Source organism: Drosophila sechellia, chromosome 2L, assembly GCF_004382195.2.
Source record: "Drosophila sechellia strain sech25 chromosome 2L, ASM438219v1, whole genome shotgun sequence".
Lineage (NCBI taxonomy): Eukaryota > Metazoa > Arthropoda > Insecta > Diptera > Drosophilidae > Drosophila > Drosophila sechellia.
This window is the reverse complement of record NC_045949.1, coordinates 16324253-16351346: the sequence shown is the minus strand read 5'-3', so window position 1 is coordinate 16351346 and position 27094 is coordinate 16324253. Positions and strand designations below refer to the sequence as shown.

The following is a 27094-nucleotide window of genomic DNA, read 5'->3' as shown; positions in this document are numbered from 1 at the left end:
CCAAAAACCAATTTTAATTTATTAAATTAATGAATTCATCTATTAAAAAAAATTCTACGATGTATGTTTTCCAAGATATCTATGTTAAACCATAACGATGTTCTCAACAGCTCTTTTGAACATAGGGTAATTAGAGTAATGTTCTTAACAGCACAGTTTAGAAACAACAGGGTGATTACGGTGGCCGAGAAAACCATACGTAAACAATCAATCACAAACTATTTCAGTAAATGGAATCTACGTTAAATAACAAAGGTAGGCCAGTTTATTTGATTATTGCTAGATAGTTACATAAATACTCGTCTAGGGCAATGGAGGATATATGCCGAGTTTGCTTGGGAAGCCGCGATGGCATGGTCAACATATTCGAAGGCACACCAGGACTGGGTCCTTCAATTCCGGTCATGATTGCCCAGTGGTCCGGCTACGAGGTTGTGAAAGGCGACTCCCTACCGGAACTCATATGCCCAAGCTGCCTGGAGGATGCGCACATTGAATTCTATAAGCAGCAGACCTCCAAGATAGGCCACCAATTCCTGTCCCAAGTTAAAGTGGAAGACACCGAGGAGGACTCGCAGTATGAGTTTTGGAAGGTTTCAAACTACGCGACTGGAAAATCAAATTCTAGTCAAAAGATAGATTGCCCAGATAATCTAAAAGAAGAAGATTCATATTTAACTGATGAAAGGAATGGACATCAATTCCATCATCTGCAAAAGTTCAGTGAAACTGTTCAATCAGATGACTATTTTAAAGACGATGAAAATAGCGAAATATCAGTCGGCGAAAATTTTCAATCCGATTCAGATATTAGAGAAGATAAACCTACTGCACCTGATCTATCTAACTGCCACATTCAAGAGGACAACTTCGGAGATGAAGTTACATCAGAAGACGAAATTGATAAAGCCGATGGAGAGCTCAAATGTGTTGTTAAGACTGATGATTCAGAACCTTGTATACCAAAGACGTTTTTATTGCGTGACGACAATCATGAACGACCCCACAATTGTTTCCAATGTGGAAAATCCTTTGCGCGCTACTGTAGTTATAAGAACCACCTCAGGACTCACGCCAAAGAAGACATTGACTCTCCTACAGACCATAATCAACATATTGACACATTTCAAAAGACAAAAAAACCTCAAGATCAGAATAGATCACCTTCTAAACGGCACGACCGTGTTAAATCGGCTGGCCGTAAATATACGTGCACATATTGCCCTAAATTTTTATTGGGAAAAAGTGCTCTTGCAAAACATTTGCGTGTCCACACGGGAGAACGTCCGTACAAATGTAGTCTTTGTCCGAAGGCATATAAGCAAAACATAGATCTAAAGCGACACATTGTTTCTCACACCACGAGAAAACAATTCAAGTGTAATCTATGCGAAAGTACTTTCTTTAGTAACACCACCTATGAGTTGCACATGCGGAAACATGAGGGAGTAGTGCCGTATAAATGTGACATATGCCAAAGAGTTTTTAAGTTTTATACTGATCTAAAGATACACATCCAATCTCACAACGACGAACTACCATACTCATGCAGTCGATGTTCCCGGGCTTATAAGAAATCAAACGATCTTAGAATACATTTATTGACACACGACCAGGATGCTCAGACTGACATAAAAGTTCGGAATTTCAAAGAAGTTAAATGTACTCATTGTCACAAGAAGTTTGCGAATAAACATAGATTACAGGTGCATACCAGGATACACACTGGAGTCGAGCCGTATAGATGTGATATCTGCAAAAAGACCTTCAAGTATGCTACATCACTGAAAGTGCACACTATAACTCACACAGGCAAACGACCCTTCGAGTGCGACTACTGTTCAAAGGCTTTTGGTCAACAAATCGATTTATATCGCCACATCCGGATCCACACGAGGGAAAGACCCCACAAGTGTAACCAGTGCGAGAGCGCCTTTATGAGACACTCTCGCCTCAAAGCACACCTTCTTGTGCACTCGGAGGAAAGGCCGCATAAGTGCACCCAATGCCAAAAGCGATTCAAGGTGTCGTCAAGTCTTAGTCGGCACATGAGGACTCACACGGGCGAGAAACCCTATAAGTGTGATCATTGTCCGAAAGCTTTCGCAGATGCCAGAACTCTTAGGAACCACATCCAGAATCATTTGGGAAAATAACTTTGAATTACGACCCGTGGTTCCTATGTTGCATGTATTCCTATGTGAATGTAAATAAAATGTTCCACGAGTTAGATAGCTGGTAACTAAATAAATATAATATATTTACACGTGATATTGAGTTTTTTAATTCAACGAAATAATTTATGTTTTTTCCAAAATAAAATACAAAAAAATATCAAACAAAATGAAATGGTATATTAATTTCTTACAAGCTCTATTATATTTGATAAGCTTTTCATACTAGGATTTCAATAATTTTGGAGAAAGCGATTGCTATGCATCGATAAGTGGCCGATTTTAAGAAAATATCGTGACAGTTCGATTACAAACGAATGACATTTCTGGAACAGGGTCGATTCTTATACTTCTTAAAATAAGTTCAGAGGTAAAATAGCACCGTTTTCGCCTATATTTTAAGTTATTTTATTAATTACCGTTTCTATTTAAGAGGTATGTATGAATCTTATGTTAAATGTTGGTTCAAATGTACATGATTTGTAGTTTTTATAGACATGGAAGCTATATGCCGCGTTTGCTTGTCGGACTACGACGAACTGGTCAATATATTCGATGAAATGCCAGGACCTGGACCCTCGATTCCGGATATGATTGCCCAGTGGTCCAAGTATCCAGTTTTTAAAGGCGACTTTCTTCCCGAACATATTTGTCCAACTTGTCTGGAAGATGTGAAGACTAAATACAAGGTGCCAATGACCTTAAATTCTCCAAGGATCGAACCTGCTGTTTTTGATGATACCGAAGAATCAAATTACCATGCTCAAGAGAACGAACCACGCGTAGGCTACTTATTTCAAAACTATTGCTCTAGTCAGCAAACTAAGGATGCGCTTGGGGACCATATTGATTCGAATTCGAATGACAAGAAAGACACTTGTGTAAAACAACATAAATGTAATGACTGCTTAAAGGCCTTTCGGTTCAAAAACCAACTTACAATGCACATTCGGACTCATACGAGAGAGGGGCCGTACCAGTGTCCACTCTGCTACTGTGCGTTTAAGCAAAAACACCATCTCCTACGACAAGTGATCGATCACACAAGGAAGGACCATACAAATGCTTTATATGCCAAAGGGCCTTTGAGAGACAATCTCTTCTCGAAACTCAAAATTGAATTCACTACTGATCTGTGCGTGGAAAATGGAATTCAAACATGCCCTCCTATTCCACACAACACTCTGTGATTTAATATATATATAATATATAGTATAATATAAATAAATATAAATAAATACTCAAAATCGCATAAGATTTATTGTTCGATAACATTTAAACTAGTTTTCATACTCGACATTTGCTTTAAAATTCAACAAAATTAAAATCGAAGGAGAGCCCTCTTAGCAATACATAACGTACTCGTAAACAATGCAATGAATTAATAATAAGTTAGCACATTGAGAAGTTTAGATGATTCTGATCGAAGGTGATGCATGAGTTGCTCTTACAGGCTAGACAAATGTAAATATAACCGAATACAAGAGAGGTTTTTAAGGTCGAATGAAACTAAAAGCTAAGGCACCGAATTTGTAGCAATCGCAATCGGCCAGGTGGTGGGTCCTTTTAGCACGATATCCTCCAGGGCGTTTTTGATCTTGATAAATCGTCGTTTAAACTCCAAGCCGCAACCCTTTGACAGCCGGCAGTCAACAAGAATCTTGCCATCCATCTCTATAATGTGCGCCTTGAAAACCAATCGCAGCTTATTCCGATCGACAGTGGAAACGGTGACCACTCCGTCGTCACCGAACTTGCACGTATAACCACCCAGTCTTTCGATTGTTCCCACCAATCGCTTGATAGTGTCATCCCATCGCGTGGTCACAAAGAATCGGGTCATTCTCCTCACCAAACGCTGGAAATAGTTCTGGGAAGCGTTCTGCGTTTGGTTCATCTGGGTAGCCAGTAGGAGATCATCCAGCAGAGCTGGTTGCGAGAAGGAGTAACTGAGCCGAGCCTCCTGGACCAACGCCTGGCGATCGCCTCCATCCTCCTTGGAGCGACCACTGCCCAGTCTGACATTAAAGTCATAGTCGCTGCGCATTGTGGGCATGGGTTGAGAGCAGTAGTTCCGGGAGATGGAGTCATCCAGGCCATTGCTCAAGTGGGCACTAGACTGCAGACGCTGCCTCTTAGCCTTTGGCGAGCATATCTCCAGGGCAGCTGCCGAGTCCACCAGGTCATAGGAACGTTCTGAGGAAAAGAAAATGTTGTTTAGCATTAAAAATGTAATAGTCTAAAGCTCTTAAATAATAATAACATTAAGAAAAAGTAACACTAGAAAAGTAAATTATACCAAATAAAATCAACTCAAGCATAATGCAGAAACCATTTGGTTTTTGGTAATAAAGCTCTATGGAATACTTATACACCATACAGCTAAAATCACCAAAGACCAAATAATATGCAAACAAAAGAGCAACATATAAGTTTAAACAAATTTAACAATAAATGTAATAATAAATAGCAATAAATAAACATGGCTTAATTTGTTTCTGACGATTGATCTGCACAAGCCAATGCTTTGGTAATCTAGCTTTATGAAGTAGTTTAAATCTATCATACAGCTAAAGCGCCAAAGCAATGGCAAGTCAGCTACACTCTGAGGCACTCATTTCAATGTTATTCACTGGTACTTATCCCTTTATTTGTAGATTATGTCCCACTGGCAGCACAGGCACAGAGTGACCCCCAAAATGTCAAAGGCATTGAGAGTCACTAAGTACCTGAGCCATCGAGTGGAATTTTAAACTGTTCACTGATTTAAACACACTAAAGTCACCACTAAATAAAACATACCATTGTCTGCAAACTGCATGTTGCACCATTTGTGATCCAGGGTTTTCTCCAGGGTCAAACGCGTCCCCGGACTGGTGGCCAGCAGCTTGCGAAGCAGCGAAATAGCCAAGGTGTCCAGTTTGCTCCAAGGAGTCTGCAGTTGCCAGTGATCGTTATCCCTCCAGTTGGTGAACTCCGTGCAATTGGTGGACGGCTGATCCCAGGGCAGCTCTGCAAAACAACATATGCCATATTATTTGAATGGATTATTTGCAAGCATAGACGAATTACACGAAAGACACATCAATAAATTGACTTGGCAAGCGGGTGAAATATCATTAATCATTCCTGTATTTGTGGCTGTTTTGGGTTGGTGCGTTGTTAAGCAATTTAAGCTGGAGCTTTGGTATAAAAGCTTTAGATGATATACAATGTGCGTGAAACAATCTACAGCTAGAATACCAAAGAAACAGCAAAAATGATAAATAGTGCAAGAGGAGAAATGTGAGCAAAGAACCGAAAAAAAAAAAAAATGTGGTCGAGTACATAATGCATGATGAGCTGATTGATTTCCGTAAATGCGAGGCTACATCGATGGCGATGCTCTGGAATTTATGCTTTCATTCTCTTTCACTGTTTTCTGTTTGTTGTTATAAAGTAGTGCACAAAAATCACGCAAAATAACGCAAAATTTAATAGCGGAAAATGCATTAAACGGAGCACATGTAAAGCAATCTCGCACCGAAATCACACTTACCACCCGCCAGCATTGTGACCAATATAACACCGCACGACCAGAGATCCGCCGGCTGGGCGTGATATGCCTTCTGGAGCACCTCGGGAGCCACATACGGCAAGGTGCCGCAGCGTTTGTCCAGCAGTCGCTCCTTGCCCTTGCACCTGATCCATGGTAATGACGTGATCACAACCAGATCGCAGTCGTCGTTAATTGCGAGAAAGAAGGGAAAAGGGAGCATAAGGAATTGAGAATAAGTTTTGGGCTTCTGTAAGTCGTTACACTGAGAGAATAGCACATGACTTTAGGACAGTATGAACTCACTATATAAAGGCACTAGAAAATAAAAATTCGGCTAACAAATATATGGTATCCCATTAAAATATGGTTACTGGAAACACCTTAATATAAACTATAAAATAGTTTCATCGACTAAGAAAATATTAATATTATATTAAGAAGCTAAAGCTGAATAATCAGCGAAACTAGACACGCTTTTCTATGTAGATTTATGGTTTAAATAAATGCTTTGGTACCAATCTTATAATTGCACGCTTGTTGTTTTCCTTACAACTATTTTTAACTTTCTAATGCAGACCGGCTAACGATTTAAATTAGTTTTCGCTTAGTTGAAAAAACCACCACTAAAAACCACCAGGGGCCTGTTTTATTTGGATGCTGTGCCCGCAGCGCTTTCAATTAACTATTCTCCTTGTCGGTCAGTTGTGTGCAGAAAAACTTTTCACTACCGGTTAGCCATCGTTAATGGATTTTGTACGTTCGCACGCAGAGTGGGTTTAATTTATAATATTTAAATTGCTAAGTCGGATGCTATTTAAATAAATGCTATTCTAGTCGAACCTCTGATATACATATAGGTACCCTTCTTTGCCTTATAATTGGAATTATTCTATAATGTTGTACCTAATACCTAAACATAGTAGCCATGCCAAAGTCCGATATTTTCACGTTGTCATGCTCGTCAAGCAGCAGATTTTCCGGCTTCAGATCCCGATGAGCGATCCCACGCTGATGCAGGTAATTGAGTCCGGACAGGAGCTGTGTAAAATACCTCTGAGCCTCATGCTGCGGCATTCCCACGTCGGGTTCTGCAAAAGAATAAAGAAACAAATAAAGGTTTTAAAGCTTGCATGATGCATACAATTGAGAGATGTCAGATCAAAATGCAAAAAAAATAAAAAAACATTTCGCAGAAATTGAATTACAATTTTCGACACATTTTGCAATGCAATTTATACAGGTATGTTGAACAATACTCTCCCCTTTTATGCATACATTTATTTGTATTTTCTTTATTGATATTTTTCAGCGGAACTGAACTTTTGGAAAATGGGAAAAATGTGCAGCCGACCAACAACATTGGAGGAAAGGTGAAAAACAAATGCAATCCATTCTGATGCGCGTGTGTGTAAAGGATTTATGAGCTTAGCCGGTTGCACCTACTTTCACGGAACAACGAAAGTCCCAGGATAAAACAGCCGCAGCACAATCAACAGTTTTATGCAATTTTAATCAAGGCCCGAGCGCAAACAATGTCAAAATGTTTGTTTAGTTGTCAGGTTTACCTGTTGGTTAGGTAGACAACAAATATAAAATGCCACTTAACTTCTGGCTGTCTGTCTTGAAGTCACTATGCAACATAGGAGTATATTTTACTTTAAGAATTAAGGAAGCTCGTCTCATAAAGATATAGTTCTCTAGTACTGGGAGTACTAATACGAAAAGCTTTAAAGTTTTCTTAGCTCGCCAGCCACTTTGGCGAAAGAGTGCCACTCGGAAGTTCATCGAAATAGTCAGACGAAAGGAGAAACAATGGAAGGCACAAGGAAGAGGAGGCCAGGCCATCGCCTGGGGTTAGCAATAGCTAGACAGATTGTATTTCCTATGCCTTTCACCTGATTGACTGTCAAAGGCAGCCCCATCCTGCAAGCGATATCAAACATCATCATCTCATTTCCCCCAACCATCAGCCTCTCATCGATTTTACCTTTAACCCTCTTGTTTCTGCTCTTGACTCTAGCACTTTTGTCGGGGCGGTTCAAAGGTGAACAGGGAAAGCAATATTATGTTTATAAAATTTGCATCGAGTTGATGGAATTTGCCATTTTGATTGAATAAATTTTACATTTATGGAGTGAAACTTTTAAAAAAAAACGGAAGAGTACTTTGAAACAGAATATATTCTTATAGCTTTGGTACCTATGTTGCTTTTAATAACAATATGTTCTTATTCGATATACGCTATTTTTTCACAAGGTATAATTTGGATTTTAATTTGATGAAAAACGGACATATAGTTGTCAATTGAACAGTTAAAAACAGTTTCTATTACCAACAATAAACGCTTTTAAATGTGAAAAAATAAGTAATTAGCATTCATTTCTGTTTTACCAATTCGAACGAAAGAATCGGTAAGCAGAAACTCTATCGAGTTTTCCGCAAACATTTCTTCATAATATTACATTTTTTCACTTCGGTTTCTTCTTGTCACTCTCAACGTGTAAAACCTTTAATGTTAATTTTGCAGGAGATAAAGATGGGCTGGTGTGCCACGCCCACGTCTATAAGCCCAGCCCCAAACTGTGGGCCCCCCATTCCATGGTGCCCATTGTTTGCAATTCATTTATCATGTGGCATGTTGGCGCCATTTGCACAACTCTTTGGCCACAGGTAAAATTAAACGAAGGCAAGTGCATCATGCACTCAGAAAACAATTAATTAAAATGTTCATTTACAAAAATTTGGATGCAATTTTTTGAATGCTAATCTGGTTTCTTTTGAGAATTGCAAAGAAATGTACGTTTCTACACTTTTAGCATGAGTTTTCTGAAATTCACACCGCTTTTCTTCCAGTTTCTGTATGCTAAAGAATAAACCGAAATATTGACTGAGTAGCGAGTATATATATATAGTATATATTCGAGTAGCGCACAAATATAAACGTCGAACTGAAAAAGTATAAATTTGCATATATGAAGCCGAGAAAATAAGATGAAAGCAATAAAATTGCTGGCCGTCAGTAACATTTTAGCATAATTAAATGCATTTCACTGAGTGGGAGAGAGATGCATTCCCACCCAAGCAGTACAAAAATTATGCAAGGCAATGGAAATGAGGGAAATTACTCGAAAATTTCATTTGTAATTGAAGCATAATTTATGTCGAACCCCCTGCTCAGATTGAGCGAGTGGCCAAATCGGTTGCGAATCTATAAGCCCCCCAATTCTCCCGACCGCTTTTCATCTCGCCATTGGGCGTACAAGCTTAATGAATGCGTTTCTGTGCAAACAGACAATTAAACTCTCGCACACACGCACGTTCGTAGTCGAGGACATCTGGTTGCATGTGTGCATCTCCATTATGTTTCATTTGCATATTGAACCTATTTATGGCAGCCATTCATTGCACTCGGCTCCCCCTCCCCCTCTCCCTCTCCCTCTTCCACGAACACCTCTTCCCTTGCCAATTTAATATCCTGGCTGGGAAAAGGATATTTTGTTGCCCAACCAACAGGCGCTAGACCGCTAAAATCGAAAGCAGAGATGCAAGCGTGATATCCAATGATGATCTGATTTCGTGAGTGGCCACATGATTGGCGATGGAAGTGGTCGTGCACTTCAATGCTTTTCTTTAACAAACTTGATTTAACAAGCATTTGTTCCATAATTTTGCTAAATTTTAAAGTGAGTTTGTAAGTGGAAAACCATAAGCATTTTTGTAACTAACTGGTATCTCAATCTCTAGATATGTGCATGTATGCAGTAGTAAAATAAAATATTTGATAAAATGCCATAATGACGTTCGTTTAATTGACTGCATTTAACTTGCTCATTCAGCTGTCATCACAATATATTTGATTTACAGAAAAATATCTGACAGCCAATTATCAGTAAGGGAGTCAAATTTTATTTACTGATATTACTGAATTTATCTGACAGGATGTTAATTGGTGTTAAGTGGAATAAAAGCATACTTCGTTGGCTAAACTAAACACTTTGCTCAATAGACTCAAGTTGAGAAGTTTAACTAAAATCGCACCATACTTATTGATAAATATTTAAAGCCATTAGTTTCGCATTGCCCATCACTCAGACTTCGCAACATCTCTAGATATCATTAAAAATGGCTTAGCAACCGGGGACTAAATATGGCTGCCACATTGATTATTACAACAGCTCCCCATGCAACATCCCCTGCGGAGAGGGCGGAGCAAAATGATGATGATGGTGATTGGGAATAGGCGAAATCGGGGGTGGACCAGCACCAGGACCAGAATGAGTGGTGGCAATCAATGCAAGGACGCCACTTCCATTAGGGGCAATCTCTCTTCGTTTCCATACTCGCTGCTCTTCTGCTGACCTTTTGCCAAGCTGTTAATATTTATGAAAATGCCACGAGCTTGGCACCTACTGTCCCCCCAATTTTCCCCTTTCCCCGCGTTTCCATTTCCCCCCCGCCCATGCATTTGGCAAATTGTCATTGCAAAAGAGACAGAAAGCTGGCGTAATCAAGATACGTATGTTGTCAGTCTGATTTGTCGCTCCCGCTGCTGCAGAAATATAAATGTGTGTGTGTTCCACTTCGATTCACCGGATGGCAGGACGAACTTCAAGTTGGACCCACAAAAGTACAACAAAACCGTAGCTCAACGCTGTCAGCAGTCGGTTTGTTTGTCCGTCGTCTGCCAGTGCTCGCATCGCATCGCGTCGCATATTGGCATATTTGCCCCGTCTGGCCGACGTCTATATGACTATGTGGCATCTGCGCCAACCGCTGGCTCCACCTATCTCATTTACGACTTGGATGAGTTTCGGATGTGGGATGCCAGCACGAAGGCAGGAATAGTAATGAACCATAAACAGAAGCATTCTTATCCAATCATATTCGGAATAAAGAGCTGATAGAAAACCAATTTTAAAAGACGTATAAATGGTAATGTTTTTAAACGTACGTGGGTTAGGCAAGTCTTTAAGTGCACACAGTTAAGCTATTTAAAGTTGTTTGCTTTTATTATTACCTCTTATAATCACTAGTTGCTAACGAGATTTGAGACATATTCTTAACTATTTCAAAGCACGCTTTGGAGGATCATTTTATTTATTGGATTTCTGTGGTCGACAACTTTTATGCCGCATAGTGGCTTACAGCAAGTTGAGTGGCCAACAAACTTTAAGTAGCTCCTCCGTCAAGAGGTTTTTGCTTTGATAAAAAGCTCAGTTGGTGCTGACAACAATTGGGGCTGGTTTAGTTAGCCACAGAGCCATATACCATCAAAAAATAGAGGTAGTATGGTTCGTGAATCATTCTCACGCTTTCAGATATATAAACCACCGTATTGCAGTTCATTACCCCAACCTTTACGATTTTACATAATTTCAAGTTTAATTTTAAAAACTTTGTTGTTATATGTAAATAAGTAAATTATTAGTTCCTTTAGTTCCTAACACTACATTTGAAAATCGAAAGTTGCTTACAAAAGTTTAAGCGTTAGCAGTTCAGTTCACTTGGACTGAAAATCATACTTATATAAATTAAATTCGAACTCACCTATTCGATCGAATAGCTCTCCGCCGGCGGCGTATTCCAGGAATATGTACTCCACGCTGCCCTGCGAACGTTTGCCGAAAAATCGGAGGATATGCGTATCCTGGAGCATCTTCTGTATGCAGACCTCCTTTCGCACCGAGTTCGGTGCATCCGGATGTTTTTTTAGATCCACCATTTTCATGGCCACAGCCTCGCCAGTCTGCCGGTTGATTAGTAGCTTCACCCTGCATCCAAATATCGGATATAGTTCGGGGATTAGTAACGGATATACGACCGCTGCAGGACGAACTGCAACTGCAGCTGCAACGCTGGTGTCTGTGTATCGACTGTTCTCCGTCCGGGTGCATTGAGTGCGCCGTATGCCGTCTGTCTGTCGTTAGTCGTACTCCCGTATTCCTCGAATTCCCCGGACCCGGACACCGGGGACATGCGCACTGAGGAGTCCCTTAAAAAAAGGGGCAGCGCAGCGGGTGCTTTCGGGATGAATGTATACAGCGAATACGCCGGAAAAGTGCGTTTCACTAAGCACTTCTTCTTTTCGTGCTGCTCTGCAGCATTTCCGGTTTATTGACTTCCACACACACACACATACAGACGCACCACAAAACACGGACTTGCGAATTTGTATCATAAAATAAAATTCATTGCATCTCAATGCCATGGGTAATTTAAAGTCCTTAAAACCACGTAACCATCGTTAAAAAAAAGGTTTTTAAACTTGAAGCTGAGTAATTATTAATCTGAGCGTATAAGGTCTTATGGTCTGTGATGGCATTTGTAATTATATATGTATGTAGTTCGGAGACACTCACTCGCCGTAGGCACCTTCGCCCAGAGTTTGGGCCAAAGTCCATCCCTCGACGAACTCCCTCGTGGCCGCAGGACCTGTTCCCGCTTCCGTCAGCGTCGCAGCCATGGTGTACTGCCTTTTGCAACGAACAGAAAACTACTCTTGCAGTTGCGCCTTAGTTTTGTTTTTCTGTGCTGGCTAGTGTTGATGGTTTAATATCCGGTTGCCCGTATCCTGTATCCTTGTTGTAGCCTTGCCGCCATGTGCGTGGCGTTGTCCTTGTCATCTGCCGCCCGATTCTCGCTCAGCTTTCGCCACCTCGTGCATATCTGAAAAATAAGAAAAACAAACACGGCGATTAGCGGAAAGTTTCCATAAAAATATATATGTATGTTTGTATATATATGTTTATGTATATGTGTAGAGAGGGTTGAAGTGGGATTCCGCAGACAACAATAACAAATAAAGAAAAGCGTGAAACTTTTCTAATTTATGTTCCACGATTCCACAACGTTCCGCGGTGTCATTCACAGTTACTCGCAAACACACACACTTTAAACAAACGAAAAGCACATGGGGATGCTGAGTTTGAAGTTTCGTGGTGTAGAGAAGCGAGAGAGAGAAAACGAGATAGAGGGCCAATCGGGAACTACTTTTTGGTGTCTCTTCGCAGTGACGCCGTTAATATTTCATCCTTTGGCATGGTCATGGTTCGTTCGTTCTCCTCTTCGGCTATCTGTTCGGCTCTTGATTTGCGAGTCCTTCGTTTTGCGCAGCCGCTTTCGCGGTAAAAAAAATAAACAGGAATGAAGCAATAGAAGCGAAGGACATGAAGTTGAGTGAGGAACAAAAAAGAGTACTCGTTTTGGAGTAGAAAGAGAAGCAGCACCGTGGTTGCATATTAACGAAAAATATTTTACTAGCATAAAATATTGAAAATTAAGAAAATACACAGACATTTTAAGCACATTTATTTATAAGATCTATGTAATATTTCCCCATCCTGCCCACTGTGCTGTTACTTGTACATTTCGAGTAGGTACAACTGTATGTACTAGCAATTAGATTGTGTGGGAGTTTGTGGAATTTTAAGGGACTGATAGAAGGGGAAACAGCGGAGGGGTATGAGAATGTATAGAGATAAGAGCGGTAACCCCTCCATCCTTATTTTTGGTTTCTTTCCTAAAAAGCTCTCCCATTTCAGCACTTTCTTGCTTTTGAAATCTCCTTTGACCTCCACCTCTCGCAAAAATATGACGTAGTCGTTACGCATGACTAGCTCTATTCTAATAACCGTTGCTGTGGGTCTCCGAGCTTGCGCTTCAAAGAGAGAGAGCGAGAGAGAGAGAGAACAAGAGCGTAAGAGGATGCTGTTGCTTTTCTTGTTCAACAGGCCACTATTAACATTTGTATGCGTGTGTATTTGTACATTCAACAGAGTGGAATTTTTTCCTTCTTATTCGCATGGGTGTGTGTACTTGCGGGTTTCCTTTCTTTTTCCTTCGGCTATTTTAAGGTGTCCGCCATTTGAGGAGCTTCCTAGCGATACTTTTTCTCACGTAAAAATGTTTAAATAATTGAAAAGTTTGAAAAAGTCGTTTTTGCATTCGCAATGAGCTCCGATTGTCATGCAAATTGAATTGCGGGATTATGATAAGATACGCGATGGTTAACTACGGTTACCTTTTCTTGTTTATCCCTAAAGGGATCAAAGGGTATTATCCGTTTTTACACGGAAAATAATTCTTTTCATTTTAAAGTTTCTTGCGAGAACAATAAAATAAATATATATAATATAAAAGTAATAATATTCGTTATATTTCGCTTTTTGTGCGTGAAAGTGTAAAATCTATAAGGTATTTATGTATATAAGATAAAGTTCGGTGAGGAATGGAAGACATAAGACAACATGTGTTACACATCCTAACTGAAAAGTGGTACAAAAAATACCCGGAGGATTCTAAAGGGGGCGTGTCAAATCACGTGTTGACAGCCCAAGGATAAAACCTCAAAAGTGATGGCCAGTCTAATGGGAAGAGAGGAGGAAACGTAGGCAAAGGGAAATGGAGGACAGATGATACCGGATGAGTAATGAAACTCCACTAAAAACTTTGACAAGTTTTCGCAAAACTTTCCACAGAAGCATCAGAAAAAAGTTCAACGAGAGATATCAAAGTTGGAAAAGTATGTTAGGAAAAAATTTTAACTATATGGAGAGCAGTAAGAGGGAAAACCCCAAATTAGTTTTAAGAGCCTTTCTAAGTTAGACTTTGCTTTGTCGAAATTTTACGAACATAACTTTAATTCTGAGAAATATTCTTGGTCTGTTTTTTTCGTATGCCTAAATTAGAACCACTTCTTGTCGAAAATACTTTCTTTAATTTATAAAGAAATAATTCTGTAATGATTTGTCTACTTGCTTGCAGAAAACCTTTGCAAGTAAGCCTTAAATTTGTATAAATATTTAATAGTCATTGCCTAAATATAATCCCACCACCCTCGAAGCTGAAAGGTATTCACAAAGGTTGAACCCAAATCATTTAAAAATTGTCACCTGTCACGCACTGCTTTATAAATGATATGAAGTTTTTCAACAGAAAACCATAAATTTGTCTGGCCTTTCATTGGGTTCTTTGGGTCCCCTTTTATCAGCAAAGAAAAGAAGGACAAAGAAATAATACGAACATCTTTTAAATGTATTTCTTAACCAAAGAAGTCCGATCAGATTAATGTCCTGTCCTGTAAGCAGTTTTGATTAGCTTTATTTAATGAAATCTCTTAAAGCCATAGCGATTAAACAATTCGAAGATAACGAAGTTTACAAGAACAAGCAACTGAGCTGTAAGGAACAGCCAGCTGGAAAGGATCGTAAAAAACCGAATCCTAAACAAACAAGTTACAGGGTAAAAATCAAATAAAATTAAAGAGTCAAACGAAGCGCACACACTGCAGTCTGAAAAGCCATGGGGTTTGGAGTGGTAAGTGGGGGAAAAAAACGGCTGGTGGGTGTAGATTGGAGCGTGTCTTTGTTGCCACAGCAACACAATCTCACATTTAGTTACACTCCGCCATTTTCATGGCTAGATGGCAAAGGCTAGTAGGGAGTCAAGTATAAAAAGCAAACTAAAAAGAGGTAAATTGTGTGAGAGGCAGCTTTTGAGTCTACACAGTTATTTTCTATTATTGTGTGGTACATAGATTAATATAAATATTAATATATTTCCTAAACTAATTGCTTTCCATCCTGTTTATGACACTGTTTTTTTTAAGTGTTCTCTCGGACAAGTGCCTAGGCTAGGGGACGAACTAAAAACTAGTCGCCGACTGGGCAAAGGAGCAGTCTGAAAACCAGCAACGAGTAAAATTAATGACATTGTGGGTAAGTCACCTCCAGTCTGGAGTAAGGAGTATGGAGTTCAAGTTGGGCACAAGAGTAAGTCAGACCATGGTCAAGCCAGCTGGCTTTAGCTTTATTGGCTGATGCCAGAAAACCCTGTAATGACGTTGGTTAATGGCTACTCCAAGCCATTAGCTGCGATTTCTAACAGGGGATTTAGTCTCCTCCAGTAAGCCAAGATCAGGAGTGACTTGGATTTAGAAGGGGAAAGAACGCAAGCGTGGATTTGCGGAAATGGATTGCAGTAAACAAATTTATGAATGCTCTTTTATGATTTGACAGAGTTAAAGACCATTAGTTCATTGACATGTACTAAAGCCATGTACTATTAAATTCAATATTGTTAGGCACATGATTATTGGTATAAACAGTCCCCTTTTGCTTGCTTAAGATTTTATATGCATTTAAATATATCTTTACTTAATTATCAAATCGGATTTAAAATGGAAGCATATGAATAATATTTAAAGGAAACAAATTGTACATCCAATAATCTATCAATTATTATTAAGATTTGTCTGCAAATCAGAACAGAAGGCACGCTCCAATCATCATTATAGCGCTTTACGATCTGTCTCGTTTGCGATGAATGATATAGCCCACTAATTGCAGCAGAGGATGCCCTGCTTTATTGATAGCTTGCGGATTATGCAGATGCCACATGAGGTAGTTTTTTTTCCTTCTGCATTTTATCTACCGGTTACAGGCGCTCAAAAGACCACGGATCTCAGAGACCAGACTGGAAGACTCGAAGGCTCTTGGCAACAGCGGGGAAAAAAAATATAACTTCGTTACCAGGACAGAGAGTCGCTGGCTGAGGTGTCTGTGTGTGCGTTTGTATCTGTGCGGGGCCGATAAGGCTAAGCAAATACGAGTTTTGTAAAGTATTTCAATTTGAACATTCGCTTTTTCCCATCTTATTTTATGCGCCCTGTACATGAAGCACAAGCTGCAGGAGAAGAAGAAGCGTCCGCAGAAGATGGAGGCTGCGAACAGGAAAGCCAGAAATGAAAAAAGATATTGCATGGCCATAAAAACGAGCCACACGGATACACACCAATACACCGGTACAGTGAGAGAAAAGGACGGGCTTAACAGGCTGGCAGACAAACGGACAAGTGGCCAGACCAGCGCTGCCAGTTTTTTCTGGCGTTTTTTATTTTCATATATGTATTTTTTGTTTGTTGCTTTTCTCCTTGCTCCGCTGCTAACCTCGAGATTTTCCTTTTTATTTCGCGGGCCTTGCGCAAAAATAAAATAAACGGAGGGGGAAAAAACGCAAAGAGCGGCTGGAAAAATATAAATTAAATGCCGCGTGTGCAATTTGTTGTGGTTTTTAAGTACTTCTGTTAAGTTGACGGTGGATTTGTACGGGCTCAACAAAAATGTGAATTCTTGAAAGTTTATTACAGCATAGATGTGTAATTTATTTATATTTCTATGGTTCAAACCATAGATATAAATAAATCCTAACGTATCTGATTTGAATATGATTGTGATTTGAAGCTGTGATCCCAAAAGAAGTGTTGATTGTTCATCTAAACATATCCATTTATATCAACTTAGTAAATGACCATGTAATTTTACAGTTCATGTTTAAAAGTTGGTCAATTTAACAAAATATGTTGATTTTCAAACATAAATATATATATTTTTCTAATTTCGATTTTATGTTTAGTCTGAAAAATTGGTCCTTTGTTTAAACTTTATGCAATTAAAGATATACTCTAGAATGTCACAACTATGTTGTCTCTGGTTTACTTAAATATTTAATGAATAGTTATGTTTAAAAATAATTATCTCTTACATTTTTCTTGATTTCCGCCGAATTGTTGGAGATTGAGAGCGAAATAGCGCGGAATTTTTGCGAAGCGGTTTCTTGGACGGCTTCTTCTTCCTTTTCAGGTTCATCATCTTGCTCTTCTGAGAGACTGAGGAACTACCCCGAAGACCGAAAGTCGAGAAACCAAATAGGAACCGAACCGTTTTGTCCTTTTTTAGGATTTTGTCGAGAAAGTCACCACTGAAAACTGTGTGCCGTCCTTTTTCTTTGTAGCCTCCTGAATGGATGCGGCACACACACGCACACAGACGTATCCGGTATCCTGCCACGTTTTGTCTGTATCCCAATTTTAATGAAACAGCCTCGTGGTCCTTGCACTCTTTCTCCGTTCGTTTCTCTCTTTCCACCGTCATTGTCTTCCTTTCGATACTATACGATTGAAAAGCGCCGCCTACTACTGCTGTAGTAGGAGCACTACTATTAATTTACTATTACGAAGCGGCGTAGGTTTCCACTATAGTTTACCAGCCATATCCTGTGGCTGGCGCTTCGTCCTGTCTGAGAGTTGAAATCAAACTGCCGCCTAGGTTCGCCGGACCGAGAAAGCCTCGAAACTTCCAGAGAGCGTCGGAGAGACCGCGAGAGCAGGGAGAGCTTACGCTTGCGCGCGCCAAAAACGAAAGGCGGGAAGGGGTTGGTGCTGGAGGATGCCGGTGGTAGTGGTGGAGAAATCCTCTCGCTCTTCCCCCTTCCCACAGCATTTGGCAAGTTCAACTTGCTCTCTCGCTCAAGTTCAGCAGTGCACAGTGGGACGGACCATCATTCAACTATTCTATTCTATTATTATTATGAAATAATCATCTTAACATAATCGAATTATATTGACATGGTTATAATTTGAACAATTATACGTTTAGTAAAAGGATTTCAGTCCTTGACAAAAACGTATTAATATCTTCCTATCATAGTTTTTGTAAAAACTTTTTATCGAATTAAGGATGGAATAGAAACAACAAAAGATATTAAAGAATTAAAAATAGTTCTCAACTTTTTTTTAAATTATCTTTACAAATACTCATACAGATATCAAAATAAAAGCGTAATAATGTAACTTAAAACATTTTCTAATGACTTAACCCCACAGTGCCCGATTGGGAGCTCTGCCCGTGACAGCAGAGGCTGAAAGCCGGCTACCGGCGAGGGCTGTTGCTCCTTTTTCTTTAGTCCACTCTTCCATCAACCATTGCACAGTGGTATCGATAAAGTCGATTTGAAATTTTACTTTTCATTGAAAAATTATACACAAATAAAAGGTTGGTTTATATGTATATCCTAACCATTTTATTTTTTAAACAAGCATTTAAAAATTTTGTTTGGTAAATCTTTTACGTTGCCCTACTGTGCGCTTCTTACCTTTTTGCAGCTCCAGCTTCAGTGGATGTCGCATAAGAAACTCTCGCCACAACTGGAGTGCGTAGGAATTGGAGTGGACCTTGTAAACAAAGCTGATTGGGATTCACTACCTAATATAGCGAAATTTGATACTTTGAAATTGGATTAGGGGTAGGTACACAAATTAAAGGCACTTGAATGCCCTTAAAGTATAAACAAAGCTAAACTTTCATAAGAGTGCGCGTCAAGAGAAATCAAATCCAACCAAAAATGTTTTCATATTTTAAATGCTTTTGGTTTTAATGTAAGCAGCAATCTAACAATTGATACAAAAAGAGATTTCATTTTGGTACACTTACGGATAACGGATATTTCGATGTGAAAATTTGGGTCCACCCGAAAGAAAATAGCTTGCACATTGTACATATTTATTTTAATAGCTTGCGCCATTTGTCGAATTGCTTTTTTATTTTTGATTTTGCTTCGTCTTTCACTCATCGAATAAGACCGCGACTCCAGACCATACATACATAGCCATACATACATGTAGTCCCCCCCCCCCCCCCCCCCCCACCTTCCCCTTCCCCAGTTACCACCACCCCCCTTTGAATTGACTACTTTTCGCTGACAACATCCATATTTATTTATGTACATACACATAGGCTTGTTTGGATATTTATATACAACTGCGTAACAACAACAATAGCACTAGGCCTATGCATAAAACACAACAACTTCAGCATCCATTTCACCACTTATAACAACAAAACTTCTGCTTGACAACCCCGGCGAATAGAAGAAAAGGGAGCAAAGTAAAGAAAATCGCAAGAGAAGAAAAAAGGAAACAAAAGACGCACGCGGTTGCCACGGAACTAAAAACTTTTGGCTGCGTGTGTACGTGAGTTCACACTCTCCTCGGGCGAGAAGAGAAGATGCACGCGAAAAAAAATGGGAGAGGAGCAGCCACCACAAAAAGGAGACAGACAACTCCCACCGACCAAACTCAGCACAAGTTTGCTAATTTAGCCAGTTAGTTACTGTAGCCTGATTCAATTAGTCAGATAAGGACCTTGCTCTAAATTAGCAAATGCACAAAAATATGTACATATATTATTAATACAAAGATACATTAATGTTACATTACATTATTTAAGGTGATTCTTTTGGTGTTCTGTGGGTTTGATCATTTTTACTTCCCCTTCTTATTGCTGCTACTTTTCTAATTCCCTCTTATTCATTAAGTGAGCCAATTTCTCAATGTTATTTGGCCAACTGTGCGACAGATTATTGAGCCTAATTGATTGGCGCGTCGTTTTTGACAAATTAATAATAGTTCCCCCACACAACAACAATAACATATTATGTATATAGCGGAGTGGGGTTTATTGATTAAGGAATTAAGGGGCTCACTCCACTTGAGCTACACTCTTGCAAAATGTTCAAATGATCTATTTATTGAATTAGGGAAATTGAAAGAAAATTGAGAAAATGATTGTGAGGGTTTAATTATGCAAAGGTTTATGTTTGTGTGCCATAAACATCTACTAAAATATTATTTTCTCTTTTTTCTTTTGCTTCGGTTTTTATTTTGTCCAACTTCCCAGCAAATATAATGTTTAGTTTAATAATTCAGCCGTGCACAAGTTTTGGCCTGCTATAATAAAGCGAACATCCGTATAGCTAGTCAGTGATTTGCAGATGGGGCATGCCTTGCTACGCTTCAAGTGATCTAGGATGCACTTCTCTCCGAAAAGGTGACCGCATTTAATGGAAACTGCGCGATGTCCTCCGGTAACCTCATACTTCAATTTGCAGATGTAGCACTTGTTCTCTTTGGCGATCTTCTGTAGTTTCATAGACAGGTTCTGCGCTTGATGTGCAATCGCGTCCTGGTCCGATAGCTTCAGTCGCAACTCCTTCGTTATATTCTTCTCCTTGTCCAGCTGCAGTCGCAGATCATGCAAACGCTTTTTGGGCTCGAGTCTATCATGGATGATTTTGTCCTTTTCTTTGTTACGTTTTCGCTCTTTAATGACCTCAAAGATGAGTTTTTTTTTGGTCATCTTTTTAATATCTTGTTTATCCATCTCGTTTTCGATGTGAAAAATTATTTGCAAATATTACGGCCGAGTTTTATTTTGAAATACCAGGAATATTTTTTTTGACAGCTGTAAATATGTTGGCAGTGTTGGAAAATTTTGCAACACACAACTATTTCTAATGATACATACAATACAAGAAAAATGATTTTCAATCTAGGCAGTCCACGCTTAAACCTTCACTAAGAATATATTCGTTCTAAAATTGCTTGTCTAAAAACTTTCACCTTGTAATTTTCTTGAACAATATGTCCACTAACAAGGCCGAGACTCGCTCGTTGATGAAGATGCTAAAGAAGGATGTGATTGAGCAGCTCTTAGCGGAAAGGAAAAGTAGTGAGCAAAAGGACAAGCAACTGGCGAAGCTACATATTACAATTCAAGAGAAGGATAAAATGCGCGAGGAGGAAGTCAAGCTATATTACCAAATGGAAGAGGAGATTACCAGTCAGAAATTATTGCAAGAGCAGTTGTTGTTCGAGTCCAAGGAGGAAATAAATCAGCAGCTAAAGAAGATTGCCATCGAAAATTCTTGCTGCATATGCCTGGATCCTTGGGAAGCGAAGGATCATCACCGCTTGGTTTCGCTTAATTGTGGTCACCTTTTTGGGGAGATGTGCATCCGGACCCACTTGAAGCATGCCAAGATGTGCCCAATATGCCGAAAAATAGCTGTTGAAAGAGACGTCCGGCATGTGCTATTAAACACGCCCTAAAATTATTTCCTATAAATACGATCTTATACCTTTTATACAATTAATAAAGAGCGTTGATAAGCTCGATCGATTTAACCGATAAACATAAATTTTAACAAGTCACTTCGATCATATTTTCGACTATATTCCAATTTTTTCATATTTATGAGGGGATAGAGTTGAATAATTACCAAATGGTTTGGGATATATGCCAATTTAAAAAATATTAATTTCAACTTACATTCTTTTTGCAATTAATTTATTAAAATAGATAAATATTTTATTTACCCTATAATATCAGGTATCTTGCTTTCTATTTGTAGAACTGCATATTGAATTTTGCAGCCAACAATCTATATCTGTATTGGGTATAATTTAAATTCGGTTTTCTAAACGACATTTAAGCCGCTTATTTACATGTGACAAAAGCTTATATATAAAAAGTGATTGCTTTTTAGTTCTTATAATTGCATGGCCTTAATGCTTTGGGTTAGTAATTTCGTTATGCCTGCTGTCTCCTGTTGGTTCCGCCTTCATTCATTGAATGGGATTCCATATTTTCCTTGCGATTCCACGTCTTGGTCCTAACTTTCTGCCAGCTGTTCGTAAGGTATTTCGAGGTATTTCTCCGATCTCGCCCTGCTCCCGCCTGCTGTCCAAATCTGACTCGGCAGATTCATATAGGCTGAAGGAACTGCTTGAACTATTGGCAGTATGATACAAACTACCAGAACTGGCATAAGAACTACTGGAACTGGGATTCTTCTTTCTGGGAATCTTGCGTGGTTTAAAGAATTCGGGGTCTGTAATTAGTGGAAATTGCTTCCGTCCGTTAGTTATAATTTGAATGGGTCCTTCTGGTGGTTTTACTTCAGGCTGAACGTGCAGCGAATCTGTTGCCATGGACATCATTCCGAAGTGTCGCATCATGGCTAACGCCTCCAGCTCATTTGTGCTGTCATCCTCCCAATCTTTCATTGTGGCGTGCTCGCCCAGCGGCCTTGTGCCTGCTATCTTCTGGATGTTCTCCATTAGTTGCAGACTTTCCCGAATATCACGACCAGATCCGCCTCTGCTTCCATGGAGATTTTCAAGCTCGGAATTCCTCTTTTCCCGGGACTTCAGATATTCGTATGTGCTTTTGGGTCGCGGCCATAACTCCCCTTGCTTCCTGATGTCGTAGGCCATTTGACCATGGACAAAATTGAAATCCGGCTCCATGTCGACCAGATCATCCTCGAACTGCGAATTGGGAACCCATGCCATGATCGTGCGTGCTCTTTAGGCGAAATTTATTTGTTAATTTTTTGACATCAGCCATAACCTAAAACTCACCTAACAAAAAATACTCAGAAAAATCGCAATGAAAACAATTGAACAGTTACACTGTCAACAAGTTCTCAGAATCTGAGACTGAATGTTTACTCCGTTATTTCAAAGAATAATTTCAGTGCGACCTTTCACCATTGAGCACAGAAATGCCGTAGGAATTATTACGGCTGTGGTGAATTTAAATGCACCGATGTGCGGTTAATCTTTTGCACACCGGTGCGTGGTCAAGGTGAATAATATTGCGCCAAAAAGTTAAACAAAAGGTTATAGAAGGGGTAGCGGGGTGCAGCCAACAAGTCATTAAATAAACAAAGGGTATAGCCCCACGAATCAACATATTTTCCAATTTATGCACCACTATTCCAACTCACCAGCAGCGTCTTTTCCAGCCAGCGCGTTTTGCTGTTGTTGCTACGTCTACACAAATTTGGAACTCTCGATTTGGAGTATTCAACTTTTTTATTTCACTGCTCTTCAAAACACTTTATAACAGCGATTATGCTCTTATTCACAGTTGTAGTAATTTAAATGTAAAAAATTCCGCAAACGCTGCTGAAATATACTACTTTGCGATAGGGCTGGAGCGAAACTGGATGCACAGTGCAAGCTATCGATTTTTACAGTAAATCGCTGATATCGATGGTTATCCGTTTCGGATCCCAAATATCGATCGTCGAAAATCTAAAGGCACATAAATTTCTGATTTCAGTATTTAGTACATTTTATTTAAAAAAACATTACAGATCAAACTGTTAATATTAAATACATTTTTTAAATATGATTATTATCATAGTCAAAATCGTATTTCATATTAGTCATATTTAAAAAAATATATAATTATTGACTAATTGTTTTTAATTTTCGTTTGATTTTTTCTTCAATAATCGACTCTATTATTTTTGCGACCGTATCGTATCGAATAACACAACAGCTTTAAATCATTCCTTGTGAACTTAACCTAATGTTTAGCTTAAAAGATATAATGGATTCTGTTCCTTAATTATAGTGTATACAAATGTACCGCATTGAATAACACAATTCCTAAAATATTTCCTTTACTCGTAGAGTAAAAGGGTATATTAGATTCGTTGAAAAGTAGGCAGAAGAAAGCGTTTCCGACTATATAAAGTGTATATATATATTATGTATATATATTATTATATATATACTTATATATATTATAGGTATATATTCATGATCAGGATCAATAGCCGAATCGATCTAGCCATTTTCGTCTGTCCGTATAAACGTCGAGATCTCAGGAACTATAAAAGCTAGAAGGTAAGATTCTGCATACAGATTCTAGAGACAAAGACGCAGTGCAACTCATGTTCCCACGCCCACAAGCCGTACAAAACTGCCACACCACGTTGATATATTTTCATAATTTTATTAGTCGGTTAAATTTCTATCCATTTGCCAAAAAACTTTTTGCCACGCCCACTCTAACGACCTAAAGCCGCAAATCCGGTCACGCATACTTTTTTGAACAATTTTTAAATTTTTTCTCATTTTTTTCCCTATATCAATCCCGTTCAATTTCGCTTTCGCATTCACATTAGCAGAGTAAAGGGTATCTGATAGTTGGGCATCTCGACTATATTATTCTTTCCTGTTTAAACTATTCCTATACTTGATTTTGGGCTTATATTAAGGGTTAAATTTACTAGTGCTAAAGTACTTGGGATTTTCTTAATTCGTTAACTTTACACTTTAAACAGTAAACTGTACAACTTAATGGTATTCTTCTTCTCACCAATACAAATACTAAGTGGATGATACATTTTTTATCATCATGTTTGACTTAACGTGCCCTGTTTAGAGTACATGTCCTTGATTATCTGCATGCGAGTCATTCGAGTCGCGCACAGCCAGGAGTCCTTAATTTGAAATGCCTCGAACTGCTTGCGATCTTCCTTGAAGGGTTTGTAGTAAATGTCATAGATAATGCGCAGAATGCGCTGCACATTCTCCTGCGACGGCTTCTTCGAGTGATTTGCAAATGTTTGGTTCTTATGCATCTTTGTGTACTTGCCATCATCCCACCAATCTGGAAAATCTGTATCTGCATCGTCAGTTCTAAGCTTCTCCTTGACTTCCCCTTTGGGACTTATATGATGCACAGCCTTTAGTGATAAAAACCTTGTTAGGAAAAGTGTGTTTTCGTTTAGAGTTCTTTCTTACATCCGGCGTACTCCAACTCCATGCCAGATCTGTCAGCGATGATTGTTTTATTTTGACTGGTTCCTCTCCGCTCAGCATTGGCACAAGAAACTCATCCTGCTGATCTTCTTCGGCAAGGGACTGGGCCAACTCATCGTCTAATTCGTCCATTTGCTGCTGGACAGAAATTGAAGTGCTCTTTATAGGCAGGTCCAGTTTTGTTGGAGCTCCCGGCGGCGGATCTATTGACTGGAACCATCGCAACTGGCCATCAACGTTGACAGCCTGCAATCAATAGTAAATAATTGAAGAGCGAATTTAAGAACTATATTTTGCAATGCTTACGATAACATGCTTATCGCGGATGTCTCCATGGAGAATCTGCGGGTTGCAAATGGTGATGATGGGCGGCTGCTCCTCCTCCTGCAGTTCCTCGTAAGCAAATTCCAAACTTTCCTCGTCGTGTTGCATACTGCCTAAAAGGTCTTCTTTCAAAGGAATATCTCCGTGCTCCAGCTGCTGATTCAGCACAGGACTCTGGTCCTCCTGCATCTGTTGTTTCGTTTGTCTTAGTTTCGATTGCTGATCCCTCAGCATTTGCACCTTCTGCTTTTGTTCCTTTAACTTTAGATTTTTCAAATCCTGCTTCTCTGTGATCTGATATTTTAGCTTTTGTTCCTTCAGCATTTGCTTCTCCAGCAACATCTCCTGGCGCAGTTCCTCCGCAGTTTGAATGGCCTCCTCTATGCCCGAATGGCGTAGCTCGTGGTGCCGCTTGAGATTGGCCTTTCTGTCGGAGCTGTAGGTGCAAAGGGAGCACTTGAACGTCCTGTGGCTCTTCTCCGGATTGTTGTGCACCATCAAGTGGCGCTTGAGGTCGTATGGACGATTTGTCTCGTATCTACAGCCCATCACCAGGCACTGCAACTTGGCATTGCGATGCTGTTGCTGCACTTCCGGAGGGCGCTTCTTGCACCCAGGATGCTTGATGGACACATGCCGCTTCAGGTTCGACGCCTTGTCGGTACTGTAAAAGCAAACGGGGCATCCGTACAGCTTGGACTGTGTAATACCAACGTGGGACTCCTCATGACGCGCCAGGTTATAAGGTCTGTTCGTCCTGTATGGGCACCTGGCCACACTGCAACGGAATTTCCAGGTGGAGCACGATCCATTTGCTTCCTCCACCGAATCCCGATCCGCACTCAGCATTGCAAAAGTCCTCAATAAGACCACAATATTAATAATGCTACAGGCTTAGTCTGGTATTTGGATATCTTGGCCACACGCTCATTTCGGTGGATCACTAAACTATGTGTTTTGGGGTACATGAACTCTCCGTATTTTAATTAATAATAATTACATGTTTGTTTGTTTAGAGCACATATCGATTACTGCTTGTTGATATCGATTATTCAACAAAAGTCACGGGATACGCATTCGAAAGTCACAACTACCGCAGAAACAAAACAGTGCTGCAAAGATTATTACAGTGGCAGTGTTCCTAATCGCTGTTATGTTGCGCGGACTTTTTAAAATTGCTGTAAAGTGAGATTTTAACAAATTGCCAGGAATGAGCACAAAATTGGAGAAAATCAAATAGAAAAAGGTATATAAAATCTAAAAGAAAGTCTTACCTACCACCAACGGTTCTTTTCGTCCATGCAGAAGCGACCTGCACCTCGAAGAGGTCATTATCCTTGCCGCCGTTTTACTACAGGACACATGCGCGCTGCATCGCCTGCAGCCGGCTTGCCGTTTTCATTGAGTTTTTGGGGCCACCATTGAATAGAAATACCCCCACAGACATTTAAACTCGGTTCAGAGTTCGTCTGGTCTGTAAGAATCGGTTTTGGGATCGGGAGTCCTTGCAGTTTTTCAGCTGTTTCGACTTTTTCACTTGCTCAGTTGCAAGTCGACTGCTGGCCAAGGCGCACGAGAAACTCGGAAAACAGCGGGCAACCCAAAAATACTTTTAATTATTAAAGCAAAAATTATTCGGCCAAAGGCAAACGAAAAGCTCGAGCAAAGAAAGTAAATTTCAAATAAAAAATGGGCTAGCCACTTGCCTTTTGTGTGTTTGTGTGTGTTTCTGTGTTATTGTCTAGGCCATTAAAATAATTGCACAAATATATCCGGTTATGCTGCCCCTGCAAAAAGCAACAGGGAATACTAAATAAATAA

The 27094-nt window shown here is 39.6% G+C and overlaps 6 protein-coding genes across 7 annotated transcripts; 2 read left to right on the top strand and 4 right to left on the bottom strand.

Annotated features, from left to right (window-relative positions):
• Positions 1 to 151: 151 nt before the first annotated feature.
• Positions 152 to 3501, top strand: LOC6614408 (zinc finger protein 2 homolog). Its single transcript, XM_032727281.1, has 3 exons — positions 152 to 255; positions 308 to 2609; positions 2670 to 3501. Exon 2 carries the CDS (start codon positions 312 to 314, stop codon positions 2154 to 2156), a length of 1845 nt encoding a protein of 614 aa, XP_032583172.1. The 5' UTR covers positions 152 to 255; positions 308 to 311; the 3' UTR covers positions 2157 to 2609; positions 2670 to 3501.
• On the bottom strand, positions 3413 to 23336 carry LOC6614402 (serine/threonine-protein kinase grp). Of its 2 annotated transcripts, none has more exons than XM_032727284.1 (7): positions 23119 to 23336; positions 12072 to 12378; positions 11260 to 11483; positions 6623 to 6800; positions 5713 to 5855; positions 4977 to 5186; positions 3413 to 4370 (listed from the first exon to the last, which is right to left on the bottom strand). In XM_032727284.1, the coding sequence occupies exons 2-7, from the start codon at positions 12173 to 12175 to the stop codon at positions 3691 to 3693; spliced, it is 1539 nt and encodes a 512-aa protein (XP_032583175.1). In that variant the 5' UTR covers positions 12176 to 12378; positions 23119 to 23336; the 3' UTR covers positions 3413 to 3690. The 2 variants fall into 2 exon arrangements, with proteins under 2 accessions (XP_032583175.1, XP_032583176.1); XM_032727285.1 differs by lacking the exon at positions 23119 to 23336 and adding an exon at positions 17254 to 17795.
• On the bottom strand, positions 19630 to 20731 carry LOC6614401 (E3 ubiquitin-protein ligase RNF181). The gene has a single exon (XM_002038802.2). It carries the CDS (start codon positions 20706 to 20708, stop codon positions 20238 to 20240), a length of 471 nt encoding a protein of 156 aa, XP_002038838.1. The 5' UTR covers positions 20709 to 20731; the 3' UTR covers positions 19630 to 20237.
• On the top strand, positions 20952 to 21525 carry LOC6614400 (E3 ubiquitin-protein ligase RFWD3). Its single transcript, XM_002038801.2, has one exon. The coding sequence runs from the start codon at positions 20969 to 20971 to the stop codon at positions 21434 to 21436; it is 468 nt and encodes a 155-aa protein (XP_002038837.1). The 5' UTR covers positions 20952 to 20968; the 3' UTR covers positions 21437 to 21525.
• Positions 21678 to 22915, bottom strand: LOC6614399. The gene is made up of 2 exons (XM_002038800.2): positions 22751 to 22915; positions 21678 to 22694 (listed from the first exon to the last, which is right to left on the bottom strand). Exon 2 carries the CDS (start codon positions 22679 to 22681, stop codon positions 21953 to 21955), a length of 729 nt encoding a protein of 242 aa, XP_002038836.1. The 5' UTR covers positions 22682 to 22694; positions 22751 to 22915; the 3' UTR covers positions 21678 to 21952.
• Positions 23337 to 24121: 785 nt separating the features above from the next.
• On the bottom strand, positions 24122 to 26302 carry LOC6614398. The gene is made up of 3 exons (XM_002038799.2): positions 25256 to 26302; positions 24932 to 25195; positions 24122 to 24873 (listed from the first exon to the last, which is right to left on the bottom strand). Exons 1-3 carry the CDS (start codon positions 26120 to 26122, stop codon positions 24541 to 24543), a joined length of 1464 nt encoding a protein of 487 aa, XP_002038835.1. The 5' UTR covers positions 26123 to 26302; the 3' UTR covers positions 24122 to 24540.
• Between the last annotated feature and the right edge of the window lie 792 nt (positions 26303 to 27094).

Coding starts and splice junctions, on each gene's coding strand:
- LOC6614401 (XM_002038802.2), bottom strand. CDS start 20,708: ATGGATAAACAAGATATTAAAAAGATGACCAAAAAAAAACTCATCTTT.
- LOC6614398 (XM_002038799.2), bottom strand. CDS start 26,122: ATGCTGAGTGCGGATCGGGATTCGGTGGAGGAAGCAAATGGATCGTGC. Junction 25,196..25,255: donor TCCGCGATAAGCATGTTATC/GTAAGCATTGCA, acceptor TATTGATTGCAG/GCTGTCAACGTTGATGGCCA. Junction 24,874..24,931: donor GGAGTTGGAGTACGCCGGAT/GTAAGAAAGAAC, acceptor TTATCACTAAAG/GCTGTGCATCATATAAGTCC.
- LOC6614402 (XM_032727284.1), bottom strand. CDS start 12,175: ATGGCTGCGACGCTGACGGAAGCGGGAACAGGTCCTGCGGCCACGAGG. Junction 11,484..12,071: donor GGCGAAGGTGCCTACGGCGA/GTGAGTGTCTCC, acceptor ATTTGGATGCAG/GGTGAAGCTACTAATCAACC. Junction 6,801..11,259: donor AGAGCTATTCGATCGAATAG/GTGAGTTCGAAT, acceptor ATTCTTTTGCAG/AACCCGACGTGGGAATGCCG.
- LOC6614408 (XM_032727281.1), top strand. CDS start 312: ATGGAGGATATATGCCGAGTTTGCTTGGGAAGCCGCGATGGCATGGTC.
- LOC6614400 (XM_002038801.2), top strand. CDS start 20,969: ATGTCCACTAACAAGGCCGAGACTCGCTCGTTGATGAAGATGCTAAAG.
- LOC6614399 (XM_002038800.2), bottom strand. CDS start 22,681: ATGGCATGGGTTCCCAATTCGCAGTTCGAGGATGATCTGGTCGACATG.